General features: G+C 65.9%; 5 protein-coding genes across 5 annotated transcripts; 2 read left to right on the forward strand and 3 right to left on the reverse strand.

The window, feature by feature from the left end:
- Positions 1-1,637: 1,637 nt before the first annotated feature.
- EMIHUDRAFT_438718 (Saccharopine dehydrogenase) lies at positions 1,638-2,874 on the reverse strand. The gene is made up of 4 exons (XM_005758725.1): positions 2,666-2,874; positions 2,450-2,483; positions 2,227-2,314; positions 1,638-1,985 (listed from the first exon to the last, which is right to left on the reverse strand). Exons 1-4 carry the CDS (start codon positions 2,757-2,759, stop codon positions 1,686-1,688), a joined length of 516 nt encoding a protein of 171 aa, XP_005758782.1. The 5' UTR covers positions 2,760-2,874; the 3' UTR covers positions 1,638-1,685.
- Positions 2,875-3,082: 208 nt separating this feature from the next.
- Positions 3,083-3,709, reverse strand: EMIHUDRAFT_68730 (saccharopine dehydrogenase; the record flags this gene model as incomplete). Its single annotated transcript, XM_005758726.1, has 1 exon — positions 3,083-3,709. One exon carries the CDS (start codon positions 3,707-3,709, stop codon positions 3,083-3,085), a length of 627 nt encoding a protein of 208 aa, XP_005758783.1.
- Positions 3,710-10,347: 6,638 nt separating this feature from the next.
- On the forward strand, positions 10,348-11,622 carry EMIHUDRAFT_453465 (hypothetical protein). The gene is made up of 3 exons (XM_005758727.1): positions 10,348-10,740; positions 10,834-11,062; positions 11,136-11,622. Exons 1-3 carry the CDS (start codon positions 10,379-10,381, stop codon positions 11,475-11,477), a joined length of 933 nt encoding a protein of 310 aa, XP_005758784.1. The 5' UTR covers positions 10,348-10,378; the 3' UTR covers positions 11,478-11,622.
- A 152-nt stretch (positions 11,623-11,774) lies between these two features.
- Positions 11,775-12,653, reverse strand: EMIHUDRAFT_219207 (hypothetical protein; the record flags this gene model as incomplete). Its single annotated transcript, XM_005758728.1, has 1 exon — positions 11,775-12,653. One exon carries the CDS (start codon positions 12,651-12,653, stop codon positions 11,775-11,777), a length of 879 nt encoding a protein of 292 aa, XP_005758785.1.
- Positions 12,654-16,275: 3,622 nt separating this feature from the next.
- Positions 16,276-18,740, forward strand: EMIHUDRAFT_68714 (hypothetical protein; the record flags this gene model as incomplete). Its single annotated transcript, XM_005758729.1, has 6 exons — positions 16,276-16,848; positions 17,102-17,197; positions 17,454-17,779; positions 17,993-18,262; positions 18,426-18,545; positions 18,629-18,740. Coding segments are annotated over 6 exons (1,497 nt in total), but the record flags the coding sequence as incomplete, so codon positions are not given.
- Positions 18,741-21,696: the final 2,956 nt, after the last annotated feature.

Consider the following 21,696-nt stretch of genomic DNA (forward strand, 5'->3'; position numbering starts at 1 on the left):
CCGGCTTTGCGATCGGGCCGCCGTCGCAAACGAGGCGTGCTTGCGCAACGACATCGAGGTGCAAAATTATGTCCTTCAGGTGCCGTTTGCGCAACGAGGCGCTATGGCGTCGCGAGGAGTCATGGGCCGCGATCTAGTCGAGGAGGCCAGATCGGCGATGCAAGCCAGGAGGGGAAGCTCCGTGCTGGCCTTGTCAGATTACCTGATCTTCTCTAGATAGATGCCTTATTTCGAAAAAAACGCAACGGGCTCGAAAAGGGAGCGTCGAAAAAGAAATTTCGCTCTTTCGCGAAAAAGAAACTCGACGAGCGAAAACCATGGGCTGCTGCTCCAGCACCGCCGCCACCAACCGCGCGCCCCCAGGCTCGCTCGCGACGCCACCAGCATCACGCCACGGCGGCGCGCCCGCCTTGGTCTTCACCACCAAGCCGAGCAGGCCGGTGGGCGACGCAGCGGTCCCGCCCGCCCGGAGGTGCATGTTTGCCGTCGTGATGCCCGCGTCAACCGGCGCGCGGCCGTGCCACCTCTTTGTCGACCGCGAGAAGCCAGTCGAGGCGATCCTGCACGCGGCCGCCTCGCACGGCGGGTTTGCTGTGGATAAAGGCAAGCTGGTTGGCTCGCCTGAGAGGCTCAACCTCTTCACCTTCCCGGAGGGCGAAGTGGTTCGGCTCGATCTCGAGGTAGACGCGCACCTCGGCGCGACGCTCCATGAGGGGCGTCTCCTCGTTCTCGAGAAAGGCAATCGGCTGAGCGACGAGCGCTGTCGAGCCCTGCAGGCGGCCCTGGGCCGGTGACTGCCGCTCCCCGCGCTGCGTTGAGGGCTGGTGCGCGGCGCGTCGGTGTGCGCCGGGCTGCTGCCGCCCGAGGGACACTTTGCGCAGCCACCCGGAGGCTGGCGAGGCTGGAAGACGCCGGCTCGCAAGGCGTTTCGGCCGTCGCGGTTGCTGCGCCCTTCGCCTGCCGGACGCGGGCCGTCTGAGTATGCTGCGAACCAGGCCAACCAGGCCACGGCCGCGGCTACTCTCTTGTTCATCTCTGCCGTCTCTTGTTCATCTCTGTGGCTACTCTCTTGTTCATCACTGCCGGCAGTCGTGTCCAGGCACCCCCCCCCCCCCCCCCCCATCCACCGCCCGACCGCCCCGACCGCCCCCACCGCCCCATCCGCACGCTGTTGCAAGCCGAGTGCGGCGGTGAGAGATCACGCCGTGCCGCGCCCGGCATCTAGCCGTGCCACACTGAACCCCCCCCTGCAGCCGCGGCGCGGGCCCTCCCTCTCGCCATCCGCCGCTGACGCCGCAGGGGTCCAACCGCAGGGGTCCAACCCCTCCCCCTCCCGCCCCCCACCCCCACACACACCGCCTCCCCGCCCCGCCTCCGGTGGCAACGCCGTCCGGTCGCTTCTCCTCACCCGCAGCTTTCGGCTTCGCAGGAGCTCCACCTCCATCTGGCATACGTGGCGTCCATACCCGTCGGCATGCGCCGCCACCGGGTTTGCGAACACCGAGTAGACCTGGTTCGTAAAGAGCCGTTGCAGAAAACTGACGTAGCATTGCAGAGTTTGTCGGGATCTTACCACACCGGTCACCGCTCTCACCTGCGTCCTGCCGCTCTCACAACAGATAACTTCACAATTCAAATTTCAATTCTGAAATTCATTTAAAAAGTAACACATGGCATGTGACACATCACAATTTTGAGCGAGCCGCAGCGGGCGGGCCCCACACCCCCAGTTGTGTGCGCGAGTCGTCGGTCGCATGCAGAGCCTCCTCCACCTCGAATCGGATGCCGACGGCGCGGAGGGCATCGACGAGGGCGGTGATGGCGGCGGCGCCTCCGGAGCCGACGAGGCCGCCCGGCGTGAACACGCCACCAACTATGGGGAGCCGCCGCCGCTCCTCCTTGATGAAACGGGCCATGCTGAGGAACATGAGTGCGGTGGCGATGTAGCCCGGCTCGGGGCCCGAGACTAAGACGGTCGCGGCGCGGTCCTACAGTGTGAGCACGCCGAGGTCGGGGCGGGAGTACGGTCTCGCGCCGCGTTCTCGGAGCACCGCGATACGAGGGATGCGAATACAGCTGACCACAGCTGAGCACAGCTGAGCACAGCTGAGGCACAGCTGAGGCACAGCTGAGGCACAGCCGAGAAGAGCTGAGGCACAGCGGAATGCGTGTCCTCTCGAGTGGCAGCTTGACTGTTCAGACCTGTGCTCCGCATCTAGGGGTGCGGTCGAAGCTGGCAGAAGGCGGACTGTCGGGTGTGGCGTCGGACCAGCCGCGGCCAAAGAAGACGCTCTTCCACGACGTTGCCGCGAGCCTGCGCCAGCCGCTTGCAGCTGAGTGCGCGTCCTCTCGCGTGCCTCGTGCTGCGCGACTAGGGCCTCGAGATATGGGGAGATATGGGGAGATATGGGGAGATATGGGGAGATGTTGCGCATCTGGGGCGGGGAGCCTCTCCTCCGACGGTCCCTCGTCCGAGAACGCGCCTGAGGGTGGGCAGGCGGGGAAGGGAAGGGTCGAGGGAGAGGGAGGGAGAGGAGAGGAGGGAGAGAAGAGAGGCGAGAGTGGAGAGAGGCGAGAGAGGAGGGAGGCGAGAGAGGACGGAGAGGCGAGAGAGGACGGAGAGGCGAGAGAGGAGAGAGAGAGCGGAGGGCGGAGGGCGGGGCGCCGAGCGTGAAGAGGGCCGGCTGGCGCAGCAGCAGGGCGCGGCCCCAGCCGGAGCCGCTCAGCGCGTTGAAGAGCGCGCCGGCAAGGGCGACCATGGCGGCGGAGCGCGCACTCGCCACCGTGAAGCTCGCGCCAAACTGCGGCGTCAGATAGGGCTCCCCCGCCCGCCGCGGCTGCCTCGCGAGCGCGCGCTGCGAGGTGCGGACGACGGCGACGTCGGCGCCGGGGAAGAGGAACGAGTACCGCGCGAGCGCCTTTCCACCCGCAGTCGGAGTCAGTGCTGCTCACAGCCATCGCTAGGTTCACTAGCAGTGCCGCTGTGTCTTCCGCGAGCGCGTGTGCCACGCGCGAGGAGGGGTGTCGCACTGGCTGGCTGACTGCCGCGGGCGCTCCCGGAGCGCCCTCTTGCCACGCGCAATTAGTGTTGGTCAGGCACACGATCCCATTCACAGTGCCGCGCGGGCGCGCGCCTTTTGCCACGCCGGTCCAGCCGCCACCTTGAGCTTCGGGCCGAGCGGCGGCGGCGGCCTCGAGCTCCCCGGCGCCTCCTCTTCGAGCTTGGCGAGCAGCGCCTGGGGGGTGCCAGGGACGTTGGGGGTGGGACATGCTGTCCTTGCAGAGCCTCGACTCTATCGCGGCGAGCAGACGCCTTGCGCTGCGCGCGCGTCTCGCCCGCGCCACCAAAGCCGTGGACCGCGGCGCGAAAGGTGGTCGCGTGCCCGCTCGCGCCAGGTGGACTCCCCTCGACCGAGACCACGTGGTACATGTCCGCGTGCGCGCACAGGGCGGGCGGCGGGAACTGCATCGCCGTGAAGAGCGTGCCGAGATCAGCCGGCACGCTGTCAAAGGCACACGCGTGGACGACCAGCACGCCTGCCGTGCGGGCGGCGTCCGAGTGCTTGAGCTGGCATCGGTCGATGAACTCGGGCTCACCGCACAGGTCGCAGTAGTCCGTCGTTGTTGCGATGCAGGCGCTCACCACCGCCTCGCCGTAGAAGCGGTACGGCCCGGTTGCGTTCATGAGCACATGCGTGCGTGCGGACATTGCGCGCAGCGAGGCCTCGTCCGACGTATCAGCGATCACCACACCGGTCGGTGGACTCGCCAGCCCGCCGAGCATGCCGTCGAGCTTCTTCTGCGAGCGGCCAGCGATGGCCCAACGGACGGTTGCCCAGGCGCCTCCGGGCATGGACCACTTTGAGAGCGTGCGCGCAACTCGCTCGCCCGTGTAGCCGCTCGCACCGAAGATGAGGACGTCAAAGTCGCGCTCCCTGGGGAGATGAGACATCCTGAGTTTGGCCCGGTTGCTCGCTGGGACTGCACTCCAAGTGCTCCAAGTGCTCCAAGTGCTCCAAGTGCTCCAAGTTGGCCCTGGATGTGAGGTACTGAGGTTACAACTGTACCGACTGCACTCCAAGTGTTCATGGGTTCGAGTCGTCAAACATGAGCAGCGGAGGTGTGCCGAGGGGGACCGGGAGGCGGTAAGCCGTCGTCGCCCGGCGCTGCATGCAGCACCATGGCGATGGCGCTAAGAGGTTCCTCTTTTCCGCGCCCCCCCCGCAAGGCGCGCGATACACACACAAGTGCTCCAAGAGTTGGGTAGGAAGCGTGCGTGTGAGAGACAGCCGTATGTGTGAGAGACCAGGTGCCGCGGGAGGAACCACACCGGCTTAACTGGGACGGCCGGCTTAGCTGGCACCGGGTCTGCCCCCCGGCGGGCCGCGGGATGTGTGTGTGTGTGTGTGTGTGTGTGTGTGTGTATGTGTGTGTGTGTGTGTCAGTCTGTATCAAGAATATTCACTCTCACACACGCGCGGGATGTCAGCAATCGGCGCGCTGATCGGCCTCGACCAAACCTCTCCAAAACGTGTTCTACTTCGCTCTAACACCGCGCAGACCGCAGACTGGCACTAATGGCGCGCACGCTGGCATTAACAAACCTCGGCTGCGCACGCTGGGCACACTGTGAGAGTGTGAGAACGTGCTAGCCTAGGTAGGACGCAGGACGTGAGCACCATCGTCCGTCCCAGACGACGCTGTCCTTGGGTCAGCTCAACGAACGGAAGAAGTCTGGCGTGCAGGGAAAGCCAGCAGAGCCTACCAGCGTGGCATCCACATTGTCCGAGTCCTCGCCAGGAAGATCTCTGTGGCCTCGAGCAGCCTCGTCGCGAGTCGGAGCGAAAGGCGGCTCTGGTGATGTCTGGATTGGTAGGCATGCGCGAAAACGGTCGACTAAACATGACTCAGCTCACCTTCATCGCCAGGCCGACGGCTGCAAGAGAGAGAAAAATGGAGCAGCATGTATCGTCAGTTCCGGTGTCCGTTCGACCACCGCAGCGGCACACGGGGCACGTCGCACGCCTGGCGTGCCGCCGCCACTCTTCGAAGCAGCTCGAGTGGACTGGGTTGTCGCAGCGGGCGCATGTCCACACCGCGTCGTCCGGATGCATAGACTCGAGGCAGATGACACAGTCGGCCTCACAGCGACCCGAGCGCCGCATTGCGGCGTTCGTTAGCTGTGGGAGCTGCGTCGTGAACCCAGACCGCTGTGGAAGCTCCTGCATCGCGCCAAAGACTGGCCGCATCCAGACCTCTCGTTCTCCCTTCGTGGTCCCGAGGTCTCTGAAATAAAAAATAAAAAAACGGGCCTATCCCTACCTAACGAATACCTACCTACCAACGCGAAGCTCGCCCACCACTCGTTGGTGTGCCGGTGTGTGTGCCTCCGCGCCAATCTGCACCCTTGTATGTATGTATGAATGTAGAAAGATGAACAACAGTCAGGCTCGGACTGGACACCAACGCGGTATGGCGTATGGGTGGACGCGGGACAGATGATGACGACACGCACGAGCGACACACAGACACCCTTGTCGTGCCAGCGTGCAGGTGTGAAGCTGGGATTTCTCTTTTTCTCAAATTCCATAAATTCGATAACATCAGGTTAAGCTCCACACCTCCACTGGATGTAAATCCCACCAAACCGAAAACAAATCCTACTCGACTAAACCCGAAAACGGAAGCGCCCGCCGGCGCCGGCGCGGAACCTCCCCGATTCCCTGCGAAGGAGTGTCGGCGCCGAAGCTGTCGTCATGATCCAGAGCGCGTCGTCTGCGTTGCCGTTCGGCCGCGCGCGGGCCATGGGGAAGCAGGAGGAGACAACACCGCTCTCCGAATCCGTCGCCACTGATGACAGAGAGCAGGACACGACCACCACGAGTGCCCCCGCGGTACGTCCATGCCCTGTCGTCTGCCCACGGGTGGCAATGGTTTCGCCCGCCATCCGCCCGGTTGTGCCGCCTTCCGGAGATGACGTCCGTGTGGCTTGCTTCGTGGTGAGCTGTGCCAAGACAATCGCGCGGGTGCGCGGCCGCCGCAGCTGGCCAACCAACTTTTATTTTCTGCTGGGAGACCCGCAGCAGGCCGAGCCGCATTTCCTCTCGGGGGGCATTCTGCATCTGCGGTGTAGTGACGCCTATCTGGGCCTGCCGGAGAAGATGGCGGCGGCGTTCGATGCGTTCTGTCGCTTGCCAGCCTTTTCTGGGTACACACACGTGTACAAGGTAGATGACACGGACCTGGCGTCTTTCCGCACCGGCGGGATGGGGCAAGGCGACCTGTTGCGTTTTATCGGGCACCATGACTACTCTGGCTTGTATCTCAACAACTTTGGTCCTCTGAAGCAGAACCGACGGTACCACTTCAAGGTCAACGAGCCAGAGTTTTATTGGAATCGACGGTACTACACGAGTGATTTTGTCTCGTACTTGCAGGGAGGCGGATACGTGCTGTCTCGGGCGGCAGCCCGACTCGTGGCACTTGCATGGCCCCGCACCGATGTGGACCGTCTGCGTCGGACCGAGCCGTACGAGGACCTGATGGTCGGCAAGGCACTGCGTCGCCACCAAGTGCTCCCGGTGCAGCTGCCCCCGACGATGCGCGGGTTACTGCCGGTGCATGATGACATGGGCAGCCACGGGTCGCGTACTCCTCTTCTCCACCTGGGTGCGAGTTGCTGCGTTGGAAGTTCGCATTGGCCAGGCCGAGCGCACTCTGAGCCGCCTTGGCAATCACCCACGCCAGAAGGGTGGCTGCACTAGACGCCCAGAGAGGCGCGCGGCGCGGTCCGCGGACGGGTGCGGGATGGCTAGGGGAGAAAAAGCGGAGATCCTAGCTCGCTGGGAGGCGTGCGCAACCTAGAGTCGGTAATAGGGGAGAAGGTGTCAGTGTACAGTGTGACACTGCTCTGTGACGTGCACCTTGTGACGGTGCCCTGGCAAAATCGTCCCGAATTTCGATGCGCGATTTAGCTAAGTCCCAGAGCCGTTTACGCATGAGCGGGCCCCCTCACCAGCCTAGGGCTCGCGCTTCTGGCCCGAGGTGTCGCCGCTGCCTCCCGCGCCCTCCGGCGCCTGCTGCTACTGCCGGTCGGCCGGTCGGGTCCGCGCGACGGCTCCATCCTCGAGACGTAGCGGTCGCTGAGCGCTTTCTCGACCGCTACGTCTTCCAGTGCACCCACCCACCGCGACCCTCGAACCTGCGCTGCGCGGCGCAGTTGCTGCCGAGCGAGACGCCCCCGCCCGCGCAGGGGCGGCATCACCAAACGCTACCGCATGGCCGAGCAGCGAGCAGTGTGTGCCGCAGAGCCCGTCCGGGCCCTCTTGCAGCTGCCTCTATTGGGCGTAAACCGCGGATATAAGGGTCTATACGGAGGTGGGTGGCCTCTTAGAGGTATGGGAGCCGCTGGCACCGCGCTGGGCGCCGCGGATGCACGTACGAACGAACATTATGAAATCGGGACGATTTTGACCCAAAAATCACAAGGTGTGAGGGGTGGGCGTAAAGCCGCGCGCCAAGCCGAAGCCCCGGCTCTCCGCGCGGCTGCGTGGCATGGTTTTTCTCTTTTTGTTTTTCGTTTTTGCCTTTGAAACTGAACCGGTTTTTTGTGTCGTAGCAAAACCAGCGCAGATCCGTACTTGTTCAGGGTATGCAGCGAGAAAACATTCATTCACAGGGGCGCGGGGAAGCCCAAGGGAGGTTGCTGGTTGGAGCTCCTGTGTGCGCGCGCGCGTGTGTGCGTGTGTGCGTGCGTGTGTGCGTGCGTGTGTGTGTACCGCCCCCAGAGACACCCGCTACGGTCCCCACGTCTCGATCTTCTTGGGCAGCAGCTCCTCCGACAGGTCCTCTCCGTGGCCTAGGCAGCCGCGCTCACCCTTGCCCCAGGTAAAGACGGCTCCGTCGGCGGTGATGGCGAGGCTGTGGTCGCCTCCAGCCGACACAGCGACGACGCGCTTGCCAGCCAAAGCCTCGATCTTCTTCGGCAGCAGCTGGTCCTGCTGGTCGTCGTGGCCCAACATGCCAAAACCTCCGTGGCTGCAGCTCCAGACGGCGCCGTCGGCGGCGATGACGAGGTTGTGGTAGCATCCCGCCGACACAGCGACGACGTGCTGGCCAGCAAAGGCTTCGACCTTCTTCGGCAGCAGCTGGTCTTCCTCGTCGCCGTGGCCCAGCTGGCCAAAGCCTCCCATGCCCCAGCTCCAGACGGCGCCGTCGGCAGTGATGGCGAAGCTGTGGCTTTCTCCAGCCGAGACAGCGACGACACGCCGCCCAGTGAAGGCCTCGACCTTCTTGGGCAGCAGCTGGTGCTGTCGGTCGCCGTGGCCCAGCTTGCCAAAGCCTCCCATGCCCCAGCTCCAGAGAGCGCCGTCGCCGGTGATAGCGATGCTGTGACGCTCTCCTGCCGACACAGCGACGACGTGCTGGCCAGCCAAGGCCTCGGTCTTCTTGGGCAGCAGCTGCTTCTGCTGGTCGCCGTGGCCCAGGATGCCAGAGTAACCATAGCCCCAGCTCCAGACAGCGCCATCGGCGGTGAGGGCGAGGCTGTGCGACCCTCCAGCCGAGACAGCGACGACGCTCTGGCCCGCCAACGCCTCGACCTTCTTTGGCTGCCACTGGCTCTCCTCGTCGCCGTGGCCCAACCGGCCTTGGCCTCCATAGCCCCAGCTCCAAACGGCGCCGCTGCTGGTGAGGGCGAGGCTGTGGCAAGCTCCTGCCGCCACGCTCACGGCGCGCTCACCGCCCAGCGTGGAAGGGGTGTGGGTCGGCGTGTTGAGCCGCGTCACACCCTCGCCATGGCCGAGGAGGGGGAAATCCGTCGCGTCGCCGCATGCCGAGAGCCGCCCCTCGCCGTCGATGAAGGCGCTGTGAGAAAGGCCTGCGGCCGCCCTCGCCGGCGGGTTGGACGCGCGCAGCAGCGCAGAACAGCACAGCCACCGCACGGCGCAGCCCTCGCCCTCAGGCAGCGCCGGCAGCTCGAAGCCGCGCTCTTGCGCCCACAAGCGGATGCCGTCCTCCGCAAGCGAGGCGTGGAAGAGCAGCGAGACGGCCGCGACGCGAGCGATGTCGGCGGGGTCGCAGCGAGAGAGGGCGCGCACGAGGAGGTCCGTGGGGAGGTCGAGGAGGCGGGCGGGCGGCGGCGTGTCTGGCGAGGGAGCGGCGGTGGAGGCGGCGGCGAGGCGGCGCGAGCGGCGGCGCGGCGGGGCAGACATCGCGAGGAAAAGAAAATCTTGCCTGCACGCGTTGAGATATAGTCGAGACGCAGCCGAGACGCAGGCGAGACGCAGCCGAGATGCAGTCGGAGGCGATGGTGCCGAGTTGTGCGGCGCCCCTTCACGCTCTCTCCACAACTGTGCCTAGGCGTCCTCTCCTCTGTGCTCAAGCTGCTGCCTCCGCCGGAGCCCGCTCGCCTCGGAGCTCCGCACCGCGCGGCGCTCCTTGCGTGCCGCCGAGTGAGAGCCAGTGTGGGCAGCGGCGAGGGGAGTGGTGAGCAGCGTGCTGCGCGAACGACCAACGAGTTGTGTCGGTGCACGGTGGCGGGTTCGTGTCGGGCGTCGGTCCGGTCTCTCGGGTCCCGGTGCGTGGTCCTTGCTCCTTCTGCGTTGTGGCATGTGGGCGACGTTCGGTGTGTATGGTTGCTGTATCACGTGTCAGTTGTACGTCTAACATCTCTGAATCGTGCGCCAAATGGAGCGCCCATTCAGATAAAACTAACTCAACGGTGACCGGGCCGAGCAGGTCGCGATCACACACCATGCTAAAGGACCGCTGCACACATGCCCGTCTACATGCAACACATAAATACGAGCTCAGGCGCGACATGGCGGAGCGGCGGGACGAGCGCGAGCACAGGACCCACCGACCCAAGGGCCTGAGGCTGCGCTGCCGCCTGCGCATCCGCTCAAACAGGAAAATCTGTGATCAGGCCGGAGAGCACGAGCAGAAAGCCGACGCCGAGGATCGCGATTATGCCGTAGTCGAGCGGCTCGAGCGGACTCGAGAAGTCCGGCCACTCCTTCTGTGCGCCATCCTGCATGAGCAGCGCTTCAGATGCCCGAGCGGGTGCGGGCCCGGTTGTCGCACCGACACCGAGAAGGCCCGGACGTGGAGGCGCAAGCACGAGGGCCTCCGCGGCGACGGCTAGGCACAGCAACGCCGTAGTGGTGGAAGATGGCATTGTCGTCGCTGCACCGGGACCTCGTCGTCGGAGCAGCTGTGGAGGATGTTAACCACGGTTTTCTTCTTTTGGGGATCGAACTATTAAAGTCTTTTCTTTTAGAGAGTGCGTTATCCTTTCTTTTTGAGCTTAGCCTTCATCACCGCACTATTTCTTTTTTGACACAGGCTTCCCACACCCTGCCTTCAGCGGCTGTCGAAAATGGCCGCTTCTGGCCCGGCGCTGGACCTCCTCCAGCGTGTCCAGGTTGTGCCGTACTCGGTCCTCGGGCAGCAGCTCGTGCGCGGCGAGGGCGTCGTGGACCGGGCCGGCCCTCCTGACGCCGGCATTGTGTTTTGCGACCCGGCCGGGCTGCCCTTCATTCAGCGCACCGGCCCTGGTGGCGCGGGCGGCGCGTCGGGCGCCATCTACGACTTTCTCGGCATCCGCGACGACGACGCCTTCCCGGAGCCGGTGCGCGAGGCTGTGACGGCGGTCGGCCTCGCAAAGCACCACGCGTACCCGCAGGAGGAGGGAGGGCCCCTCCACTGCATCCACACCGTCGGTCCGAACTTCAACCGCCGGTGCGCCGCCCCTCCCGCCGTCTCGCCGCGCCGGCGGCCGCGCGGGCCGCGCCTCTCACCGGCCGCGCGCCGCCCGGCCGCCGCCTCGTCCAGGCGCGACGATGGCGGCCAACACTCTCGCGAGGAGGCGCAGGAGGAGCTCGCCGCGGCGTACAAGAACGTGCTCTGCGAGTTCCACGCGGCGGCGAGCGGCGAGGGCGGCCCGACGCAGCTGAGGCTGCTGCCCATCTCCGGCGGCATCTTTGCCGGCCCCTTTGCCGATGAGATTGCGCCGCTGACGATGGACGCGCTCGGCGCGGCGGCGGCGGAGCTGCCTCCAGAGGTGCCTCCAGAGGCGGGGGCTGGACTCGAGGAGGGAGCTCCGCGCTGACCCCCCCCCCCCCCCTCCCGCACAGGTGAGCGCCCATATCCTCGCGCCTGCCAGCCCGCCGCTGCTCCTCTGCGTCTTTCTGCGCGACGAGCTCGACGCCTTCGAGCGGGCGCACAGGATCGCCACGGGCGAGGAGGCGCCGCTGCCCGACGCGTCCGCATCCACCGAAGCGCCCGCCGAAGCGGCTGCTGAAGCGCCCGCCGAAGCGGCTGCTGAAGCGCCCGCCGAGGCGCCTGCCGAGGCGCCCGCCGAGGCGCCCGCCGACGCCGCACCGCCCGATGCCGACGCCGCACCGCCCGATGCCGCTGATGACGACGACGCCTCACTCAAGCGCAAGCCCGACGGGTCACCGGCTCGGAGCGAATGAGAGGATGCCCGAAATGATTGTGCAAGCATGCGCTTGAGAGCTCACGTCGTGCCGCCAAAAGGACGCACCCCCCCCCCCCCCCAATGCACGTGTCTCGTGCTTATGTCGTGTGGCGTCTTCTCGGCGGAACACCGGAACTCTGGTTTATCTCCGTCCGCCCAGCGAGCCAGCGCCTCCCTCTCGTCCTGTCGCGCGCGCGCACACACACGCCGCGCACGCGTCACAACCGTTGTCGCACTCTCATCTCCGCCATACACTCAGGTCTCTTCACTAACTTCGTTATCGTTTTCCGACGCATCAATTTAAACCAGCGCTGCTACTCGAAAACGGGTCTTCTCCAGCCGCATACTCGACGCTATCCAGCACCAGGCCGTGCGGCGGAGCTGTGATCGGCACAGACTCGCCGCGGCGGAAGCGTCCGTCCGCGAGCGCCTCGAGTAGTTCGCCGCCCTCCATCTCGCCGTAGCCAACCTTCACCAGGCTGCCCACCAGGTTCCGAACCATCTTGTACAAGAAACGGTCGCCGCGGACGGTGAAGGCCCATCGCCCGGCCGAGGAGGCCTCGGAGAGGCCACCCTGCGAGAGGCGCAGCTCCGAGAGGGTGCACACCGGGTCGACCTCGACGCTCCGCTCGCCGCCGCGCGGCCGGTTGCCGAACGCGGCGAACGAGTGCGTCCCGAGCATCGCCGCCGCCGTCGACGCCACTGCGGCGGCGTCCCAGCCGGGCCGGCCGCGACGCGGCGGCGCATGCCACTCGTGCAGTCTCCGGAGCGGGTCGCGCGTGCTCGCCGTCGACAGCCGGTAGGTGTACTGCTTGCCGACGTTGGAGCGCACGTCAAAGCCGTCGGCGACGAGCGCGGCGCAGCGCACGCACACCTCTGGCGGCAGCAGCGCGTTGAGCGAGTAGGCGAGCCGGGCGGTGTCGAGGCGGCTCCGGCGATCGGGCGGCACCGCGTCGTCGAGCGAGAGCGTGCAGACCTGCCCGGCTGCGTGCACGCCGGCATCGGTGCGGCTGGCAGCCTCGAGGAGTGGCAGCGACGGCTGCTGGCCCGGCTGCAGGTCGCTCTCCGAGCAGCCAAGCACGCGGGCCAGCGCGGGGCGGAGAGCGACTTCTCGCAGGTCGGTCCAGCCGCGGTACGGCGTGCCGTCGTACGAGACCAGCAGCGCGAGCCGCATTGCAGAGAAGGGCGACCCAGGGCGGCGCGGCCGTCCCTCGAGGGGCACACCGGATGAGCGCCGAGGTGTAAGGCGCGCGATACACGCTGTTTTGAGCTGTCGCTGACCCGTGTGCGGGGTAACCCGCGCACGGGGAAGCTTCACGGGTTCGAGCCGTCAAACATTGAGCAGCGGAGGTGTGCCGAGGGGGACCGGGAGGCGGTAAGCCGTCGTCGCCCGGCGCTGCATGCAGCACCGTGGCGATGGCGCTAAGAGGTTCCTCTTTTCCGCGCCCCCCCCCGCAAGGCGCGCGATACACTCCAAACAGGGGACCCCGAACCAAGTACCACCGGAAGTCTCAGGCTGACAGGCGACTCAGTTACGCGCGAGGGCCCCTCGGCACAGCCGCCTCGCGACTAGCGGGGACCCAAAGGGGTGCCGGCATAGACCCTCTTTCCTCGCGGCGCACTCGGCTTCGCCTCGTGGTGGGAAGCGAACTGCACACCGCGAGTCTCCACCCAATAGCGCTATAGCGCACCTAGTCCTTGTGGCTGAGACTGGGGAGGTATCGAGTGGGAGTTCACAGCCTTGTTATGAGAAGAAAATACGTCCTATGGCGCTATGCGCTGGTCTGTGAGAGGTTGAGGTGCGCACCTCAACCTCTCACCGCCGTGGTGCTCATGCTGGCCTGGGTTCTGGAAAGAAGGCCGGAATGTCCTCAGATGAGATGACAGCACCCGCCAGCTGCGGCCCATGCACTACATCAAGGTCCGGTGGCGGCGGTGGCGCGGGTGGCGCCGGTGGCGAAGGCGTCCCCGGTGGCGGCGACGGAGGTGGTGACGGAGGGGCCGGCGCTGCCGGCGGCGACGGAGGCGACGGAGGCATCAGCGCGTAAGGATACTCGATGCACGCGGGCAGCCCAATCTCCGCAGCGAGGGGTCCGGAATTAGCGCCCGCGCCCGCCTGAATAATGGCCGTGAGCGACCCGTCGGGGGTCGGCCAGGCACTCGTCGGGAGCTGGGCCTGGTCAGCCACGAAGGAGGCGAGCGGCGTCTTCGTGTCTGGCAACATTCCACCAGCGAGGCCAACCACCTCCGCGTCCGTGAGGGCGTCGCCCCAAATCGTGAAGGAGGCGATCTTGGCCGCGAGGTCCTCGTCGCGAGAGTAGCGCGAGTGCAGGGTGATGTCGTCCGTGAAGGCGACGTTCGACTGTGCGTACACGAAGATCCACGCGTCGTAGCGGGGCATCGATGAGAAGGCGACGGGCGTGCCGCTCTCGTAAGAGTAGTACTTCCTGACTACCCAGTTCGAGCCGATGGACATGCTGCCGCCCCCCACGATCGCAAACCATCCGGAGCCCAACCCTGGCCGCGCATCGAAGAGGTAGTCCCAGGAGAAAGTGTCTTGCGCGGCGTCCATTCGCAGCCAACACGAGACGGCCCTGACGCCGGCGACGCGCGGCAGCTGCACATGCGCCTCGTCCGCAAGCGTGTTGCCCGGGCTGAACCAGCGGGAGACGCACGGCGACGGCGGCGGAGGCGGCGAAGGAAGCGGCGATGTCGATGGAAGTGCCGATGGGGATGGCGGCGGAGACTGCCCCGAAGAGGCACAGTCTACCCCTGCCGAGCAGCACGCCTGCTGGCACCACCCCAGGGCAACCATCTGACAGCAGCTGCCCGATGATACCACCGATGAGCACGTACTAAGAGCAACGCCTCCGTCGGCTAGGCTTGAGCAGTCTTGCGGGGGGGGCTGAGGTGGCGACGGCGATGCAACACCCGCTGAGACGCTCAGCTCTGGGCTGCGGCTCGCGGCGCCGGTCCGGGCGGCGGCCGCGGCTCTTGCCAGTCTTCGGCTTACGCCAGCACCTTGAGGGTGGCGAGGATGGCGAGGGCGGCGGAGACGGCGGCGATGACAACGGTGGCGGCGGCAGCGGTGATGGTAGAGGGGGGGGGGCTACGAGCGCCACCTCGAAGTGCTCGATGCGCTGGTAGCAGTGGCCGCTTCGACCAACCGGGCAGGCTCCGTCACCAGGGCTCGGTTCAGGGCTCGGTCGCGGCAGGCCCAGGTCCCTGTAGGTGTCGTAGGTGAAAGAAAATCCGTCGTAAGTGAAAGAAAATCCGTCGTAGGTGTATGGGCAATCCAAAGTGAGGGCCACCTGCCCGAGGCCCGTCCAGCTGGCGCCGTTCCAGCCGTCACCATGCGAATCGCACATGAGCAGGGTGCACTGCATGCCAACTGAGAGCGAGACGTACCATGTTGCGTCGCGGGCGCTTTGAGAGATGACCTCCTTCCCCTCGCAGGTCAGAGTCCAGCTCACATCCTCAGGGTAGGATCCTCCCGTCGTCGTGATGGTGTATACCGCGGCCGGGCTGAACGGCGGTGCCGGTGGAACTGGTGGCCGGCCAAATGGCCATGCCATAGCTGTGTGGCATACCTTTTGCAGCAGGGAGAGGCGCGCAATTCACCCGCAGCCGCTGCCGCGACGGTGGTGCGCGAGACACCTCGAATCTAGGATTCCGATACTGGGGGTCCGTGAGATCCTCCGGAGAGCGGCGGACGTGCTACAGAACAAGCTGACGCGGGCCCAGTACCTCGATGAGGTGACTTGGACCACCAAGAGCTGGCTGGGGCTGCAGAAGCAGCGCATCTCAGTCGTTCTTCACACGGCCATCGCAGAGCAGGTCGTGAATGAGCTTGCCTGTGGCGGGGGTGGGCGGGTGCACGGAGCTAAGTGCCTCGCCACCCTCGCAGGAGTCGCTTAGGCGGCTCCCGTGGTGTACCTGTGTTCGTGCCAGTGCGCGCCAGTCCCGTGCCCAGTGTTGTGCGAGGGAGTTTTGTTGTAAGATTCCGATACTGAGTACACATTTTACGGGCCGTGGCGTAACAATTTCATCCAACTTGGCAAATTCAATTTCGGCGCGGCGTGCGGAACAATTTCATCCAGTTTCGGCGCGGGATCACTCTCGGCCCGAAACGGCCCGGTGGCGCCAAGCTGGGCCGATGGCGTGCACAAGAAGCCTGGTGTGCCTTCGGCCTTCGTTCGCCCGTGTGTGTGCGTGCCTTCGCCCTGTGTGGTGTGTGCCTTCGCCCTGCCTGCCTGCCTGTGTGCCTTCGGCCTTCGCCCTGTGTATGTGTGCCTTCGCCCGCTCTAACACGAGAGTCGAGACCCACACAGAACCTCCCACTCATAAACCCTCGCTCGCAGCGCAGCATCAAGCACAAACAACCCGGATGTGTGTGTGTGTAGAAGTGCAGGTGCTAGGCCCCCGCCGCGCAGCAAGAAACTGCTGTTGCGCATTGTCCCAGCAGTATAACGGAGACCCAAGACAGCAACGTGAACGGAGCACGGAGGCAAAGGCAAAGCCACCCACCGCAGCTCCCCTACTCCAACGCGCGAGTGACAGTTTGGTTGGGATGGCAACAGTCGAGATACCTCGCACTCCATAGAGAGAATGAAAGCCGACCCGCCCCCAAGTCTAGCGAGGTACTCCCACGCCTCTCGGGGTTTTAGTCTGGCCGAGTCAACCCGAGAGGGGCGAGCCTCGGCGAGTCTGTTTTCACAGCAGGCTGGACCGGCAGATCAAGTCCGGCGCACCTGTGCTTTAGCCTCCTGTGTTGAGCACTTCGCTGACCAGGCCCAATGGCGCTCACTCCCGAGTCCGCCAGCACGACACCGCTGCACAATCCGAGCAACTTTAGCGCCGCACTCGGCCTGCCTTACCTCGGCGACTACCCGCGCACGTACACACACGAAGGCGGATTCCCTGCCGGCTTTGTGTGGGGCAGCGGGACGGCCGCGTACCAGATCGAGGGCGCGTGGAACGAGGGTGGGCGTGGCCCGTCCATCTGGGACGACTTTTCCGGCGCGGGCGGCCCGGCTCATGAGGCGATGGTCAAGGTTGGTGCCATCGCCGGCGGCGGCGGCAATCATTCGGGCGCCGTCGCGTGCGACCACTACCACCGCTACCGCGAGGACGTCCAGCTTATGGCCAGCCTCGGTCTACGGCACTACCGCTTCTCGCTCTCCTGGCCTCGGATCCTTCCAAACGGCACGCTGGCCGGCGGAGTCAACGAGGAGGGCGCCGCGTTCTACGACGCGCTGATCGACGCGCTGATCGCGGCAAAGATCGAGCCCTTCGTCACGCTCTACCACTGGGACCTCCCCTCCGCGCTGCAGACGGCCGCGAGCCCCGGCTGGCTCTCTGCCGGCACGGTGCGCCCGCACCTAGATTTGCCAAGCCCTATGCCGAGCTCGCGCCCCGGAGGCGACTCTGCCGCCTGGAAACGCTCTGCCGCCTGGATCCGCTCTGCCGCCTGGATCCGCTCTGCCGCCTGGATCCGCTCTGCCGCGTGGAAACGCTCTGCCGCCTGGATATGATCCCACGCATGTCTGCCTGCGTCGAGTGTGCACGCCGCCGCACAGCACGAGTGGCACCGCCTCACCGCCGCCTGCCCTCTGCCCCGAGGTCCGCCACTTCGAGGACTTTGCGCGGCTCTGCTTCGAGCGGTGGGGAGGCAAGGTGCGGCGGTGGGTCACATTCAACGAGCCGTGGACCTTCACCGTCCTCGGCTACGGCTCGGGAAGCAAGGCGAGACCGGGCCGAGAGACGGCCGAGAGACAGCCGAGAGACAGCCGAGAGACAGCCGAGAGACAGCCGAGAGACGCCCGCCTTGCGGTGGACATCGTTGAGATATGGCCGAGCGATGGCCGAGAGATAGCCGGCGCCCGAACGCCGCGCGCGCCACGCCAGACTCTGTACCCGAGATTGCCATATGGAGGAGCCAGGATGGGCAGGGAGGGAGGGCCCGAGCCTGTAGGCGCCCGGAAAGCCATACGCCGACGTCCGCACCGGCCCCTACCTCGCCGGCCACAACGTCCTCCTCGCCCACGCCGCCGCTGTGCGCGCCTTTCGCGAGACGGCGGCGGCGAGCGGCGGCGCAATCGGAATCACAAACAACATCGACTGGCGTGAGCCGCTCACCGCGGCGCCCGAGGATGTCGCCGCCGCCGAGCGCGCGCGCGAGTGGTGGCTGGCGTGGTTCTGCGACCCGATCTGGCGGGGCGACTACCCGCCCTCGATGCGCGCCTCTCTCGGCGAGCGGCTGCCCACCTTCACTCCGTCGGAGCTCGAGTCGCTCCAGGGGTCCGCCGACTTTTTCGGGCTCGACCCGCTAGATCGACCAGCTAGAGGCTGAAGACGCGTCCTTGTGTCCAGCCGGCGCTCGAGAGGGCGCGTATTCCGCTGCATCCGGCCGTGTATGCATCGTGCGTAGCCATTGTAGTGCACGCGGTGCTACGAATACGCGGCACGGCCACCGTGCTCTGTAACCCTGACGCTGGTGTATTCACGCTGCAGGCTCAACCACTACGGATCGTCCTTTGTCGTCGCCCAGCCGAACGGCAAGCACTACGGCAAGCACTACGGCGAGGGCAACGGCGAGTCGTACTGGAGAGACTACGAGGCGCTCGCGCTGCACTCGGAGGAGATGAAGGAGGAGGCGGCGGCGTCGGCCTGGCTCTACTCTGTGCCCTGGGGGCTGCGCAAGCTCCTCTCGTGGGTCAAGCGGCGGTACGGCAACCCGCCGCTCTACGTGACCGAGAACGGCTGGTCGACGCCCGGAAACGAGTCGGTCGAGGCGGGGGTGCGCCGCCCTAGATGCGGTGATGGAAGGCCGTGCGTTCCGCCGGAGGCGGCCGCGCCAGCCTCTGGCACCCGAGGACCCGAGGCCCCTGCAGCGCCCATGTCCGGCGTTTGCGGCTCCCCACCCTCCACCGCCCTCCACCGCCAGCTCTGCCTCCTCCGCGCAGGTGGCCGACGGCTCGCGCGTGCGCTTCCTGGCGAACTACACCTCCGAGCTGCGCCGCGCCATCTACGAGGACGGCGTCGACGTGCGCGGCTACTACGCCTGGTGCCCTCGCGCGAGCCGCGGGGGGCGTGGAGGGGGCGGCGGGTGCCGGGTCGCGGAGCCCTCTGCCGCGCCCCGTCCTGTAGGTCGCTGCTCGACAACTTCGAGTGGGAGATGGGCTACTCGGAGCGGTTCGGACTCGTGTACACCGACTACGCCACCCAGCGGAGGCACCCAAAGGCGTCGGCGCGCTGGCTCGCCGCGGTGGCGTCCGCAAACGCGCTCGTCGACCCGGCGGGCTTCGCGGGCGCGCCGCCCGCGCCGCCCGCGTCGTGCGGCGCCGCGCTGCAGGTCCAGACCCAGCAGACGCAGCAGTCGGTCAAGGCGGCCGAGCAGCTCGCGCTCGAGGCGGAGGCGGCGCGCGACGAGGCAGGTGCGCTCGAGGACGCCGCCAGGAGGGCGAGGGCGCTCGCGTGGGCTTTTGCGGCCGCGGCGGCGGCGCTGGCCGCGGCGTTCGCTCTGCTGGTGCGTGCGAGCCCGGACGCGCGCCTCGCCGTCTCCCGCGCCTCGGGCGGGCGGCTGCTGTCGCACGCGGGGGAGGGGAGGCTGCTGCGCGACGAGGGGCGGGGCGCCTCCTCGTCGGCCGCCGGCGGGAAGGAGCGGCCGTTTTGGACGCGGCGGATCCGCGCCCAGCGGAGCGCGAAGCTGCCAACGAGCGAGGTGGCGGCGGCCGAGGAGCTGGTGGACCAGCGCAGCTGGCTCGCGGAGGAGGAGGAGCAGGTGGTGCGGGTGGTGGAGGAGGCGGTGAGAGAGGCGGAGCTCGAGCTGCACCGGGCTCGGAAGTGAGACTCGCGGCCTAGTGCGATGCGTCGAGAGGCGTTGACATGTTTGGAGCAAATGGAGTCTGTTGGTTAAAGCCGTAGTTAGAGTATAGAGAGGGTGAAGCGCTTCACCGACTTTGACAGCGTCGCGGCGCGGTGTAACTTCGACTGGCCTGCAGCATCGAATGAGCCGAAACGAGGCACGAGGGCGACGCACTTCGTACGCTACGAGGAGATACAATTAGGCAAGGCAGCTGCGCAGGTGATGGTCCTGTTTGCAGAGAGGGGAGTCAAGGAAGGCCAAGAAATCACATGGTCATATGGGGACTCATATACAGGAGCCACCGCAAGGAGATGGGATACAGGGCGGGGACCAGGGCGGATCCGAACGCAATAACACCCCAGCAAGCGCGGACGGCATTCGCGAGATACTGCAAAAAGATAGACGTGACGAAGGAGGAGCTAGCGTGGAACTTTGGATGCATATCGGCAAGCCAAAATAACGAGCAGGAGGCTGTCCTGGTGCGTGAGCTAATCCTGAGCAACAATAAGCGACTGTACCACGGAGCACAGAGCGCAGCAGACAGGACGGCGGCGACGGCGGACATGGCAGAGACGAGTGTGAAACAAAGGGCGGCGGGCATGGAGGGCGGTAGCGACGGGGATGGAGACGGTGACGGTGGCGAGGGAGAGGAAGGGGGTCCATTAACACCAGACAGCGAGAGGGGCAGGGAGGAAAGGGGGAGAGAGGAAGCCAACGCGACGTGCGCAGAGGATGAGGATATAAACTGGGACGACGCAGCGGAGGGGATAGGCGAGGGAATCGAGGGACCGGAGGGCTTTCGCGACAGCGACGATGACGACGAAGAAAGGGGAGGGGACGGAGGGGCGACACGCAGGAGGAGCGAAATCGCTAACGGCCCGAGCAGAGAGGGCGACGGCGGGGCACGAGGGAACAACGGAGACGCTACCGATGACGCGAACCGAGGCACGGACGCCGGCGGGGACGGGGAGGGCGACAGCGACGTCGAGGTTGACGCAACCGTATCGAGAGCGCCACCCAAAAAGGGGCGGACAGCCATGGAGGTCACCGAATGGAGGGCGAACGGCACGATGCGAAAAGGCAGGGCGAGGCGGATGGAGAAAGAAGTGCCGAGAAGGCCATGGTGGAGGGGAGGGACGGGAGGACGAAAGAAGGGCGAGGAGGACGAGCGGCCCGCACAGACCGCGAGCAGACAGCGCCTGCTGGCCATTTCGAGACATTCGCCAAGAACGCTAGCTACATGGGAGGGCTTCGTGAAGGATGGATTGAAAAACATTCGAACAAAGAAGAGGCGACGGGAGGAACCGGCGGAGGATGCAGTGACGTGACACACACACACACACACACACACACACACACACACACACACACACACACACACACACACACACACACACAGAGAGAGAAAGAGAGAGAGAGAGAACCTCCTTATCAGCTGGTCGGCCGCCATGTGGGCCTCCGGGCCTGCTGCGGCGGCGCGGCCGGTTGAGGCCGGGCTCGGCCCGGCCCGCGACGGCTGGCCGCCGACGAGCGCGCTCGCGCTGCTCGTCAAGATGGCGGCGGTGGCGATTGCGGCGACAAAAGTTCAGGCGTACAGCGCTCAGGCGCCTGTCGTCTTTCTGTCGCATTTCGCACACGCGCGCGCTCCGCGAGGGCATGAGCCTTCCGCGATTCGATCCCGCAGCCAAAAGCTGCTCGCTCGAACCGCGGCCGACTCTGCCATCGCGGCCGCAGCTGTTGAGCTCTTCGCAGAAGACTGGTGCCTCATATGCTGCCTCCCTGCGGATGCTCCCGGCGAGCCTGGCGGTCCGCTGTACTACAAGGATGTGCTGACTCGATTCTACCTCGAATTCTTCTACCCCCGCGACCCCACGAACGAATGTGACAGGACCATCGGGTCCTTCAGCCACCAAAGCGTGATCACCCGAGAGCAGCTGAGCCTGCCTCTGGCCTCGCCTCCCTCTCCTTCAGGCATTCGTGGCATCCGATGGGTCGCCCAGAGTATCGACCTCTGGCTTGTCAGCCGCGGTCACTTGATGACCCCCTTGAAGTACAGCGATCGCCAACTCGCTGGCCTCTTCGCAGGCCCCCCCGACCGCGTCGAACTCATCGGCGCGGGCTCTCTCGGCTACGGGACCGGCCCCAGCTTCGGCTGAGGGCTGACAAGCTGCCGAGCCCAAATCACTGTGAGAGTCGTGATTTCTTGTTGGTCTTTAAAAATCACACACACACACACACACACACACACACACACACACACACACACACACACACACACACACACACACACACCGCTCACCCACGCGCACTGGGCCTTGCACTTTGAATGGGGTGGGGCTCCTGTCGTCAG

The sequence above is a fragment of the Emiliania huxleyi genome (assembly GCF_000372725.1).
Source record: "Emiliania huxleyi CCMP1516 unplaced genomic scaffold EMIHUscaffold_84, whole genome shotgun sequence".
Classification (NCBI taxonomy): domain Eukaryota; phylum Haptophyta; order Isochrysidales; family Noelaerhabdaceae; genus Emiliania; species Emiliania huxleyi.

Coding starts and splice junctions, on each gene's coding strand:
- EMIHUDRAFT_453465 (XM_005758727.1), top strand. CDS start 10,379: ATGGCCGCTTCTGGCCCGGCGCTGGACCTCCTCCAGCGTGTCCAGGTT. Junction 10,741..10,833: donor GGTCCGAACTTCAACCGCCG/GTGCGCCGCCCC, acceptor CGCCTCGTCCAG/GCGCGACGATGGCGGCCAAC. Junction 11,063..11,135: donor CGGCGGAGCTGCCTCCAGAG/GTGCCTCCAGAG, acceptor CCTCCCGCACAG/GTGAGCGCCCATATCCTCGC.
- EMIHUDRAFT_438718 (XM_005758725.1), bottom strand. CDS start 2,759: ATGGTCGCCCTTGCCGGCGCGCTCTTCAACGCGCTGAGCGGCTCCGGC. Junction 2,484..2,665: donor GCCGGCCCTCTTCACGCTCG/GCGCCCCGCCCT, acceptor GCCCACCCTCAG/GCGCGTTCTCGGACGAGGGA. Junction 1,986..2,226: donor CGCCTTCTGCCAGCTTCGAC/CGCACCCCTAGA, acceptor ACACTGTAGGAC/CGCGCCGCGACCGTCTTAGT.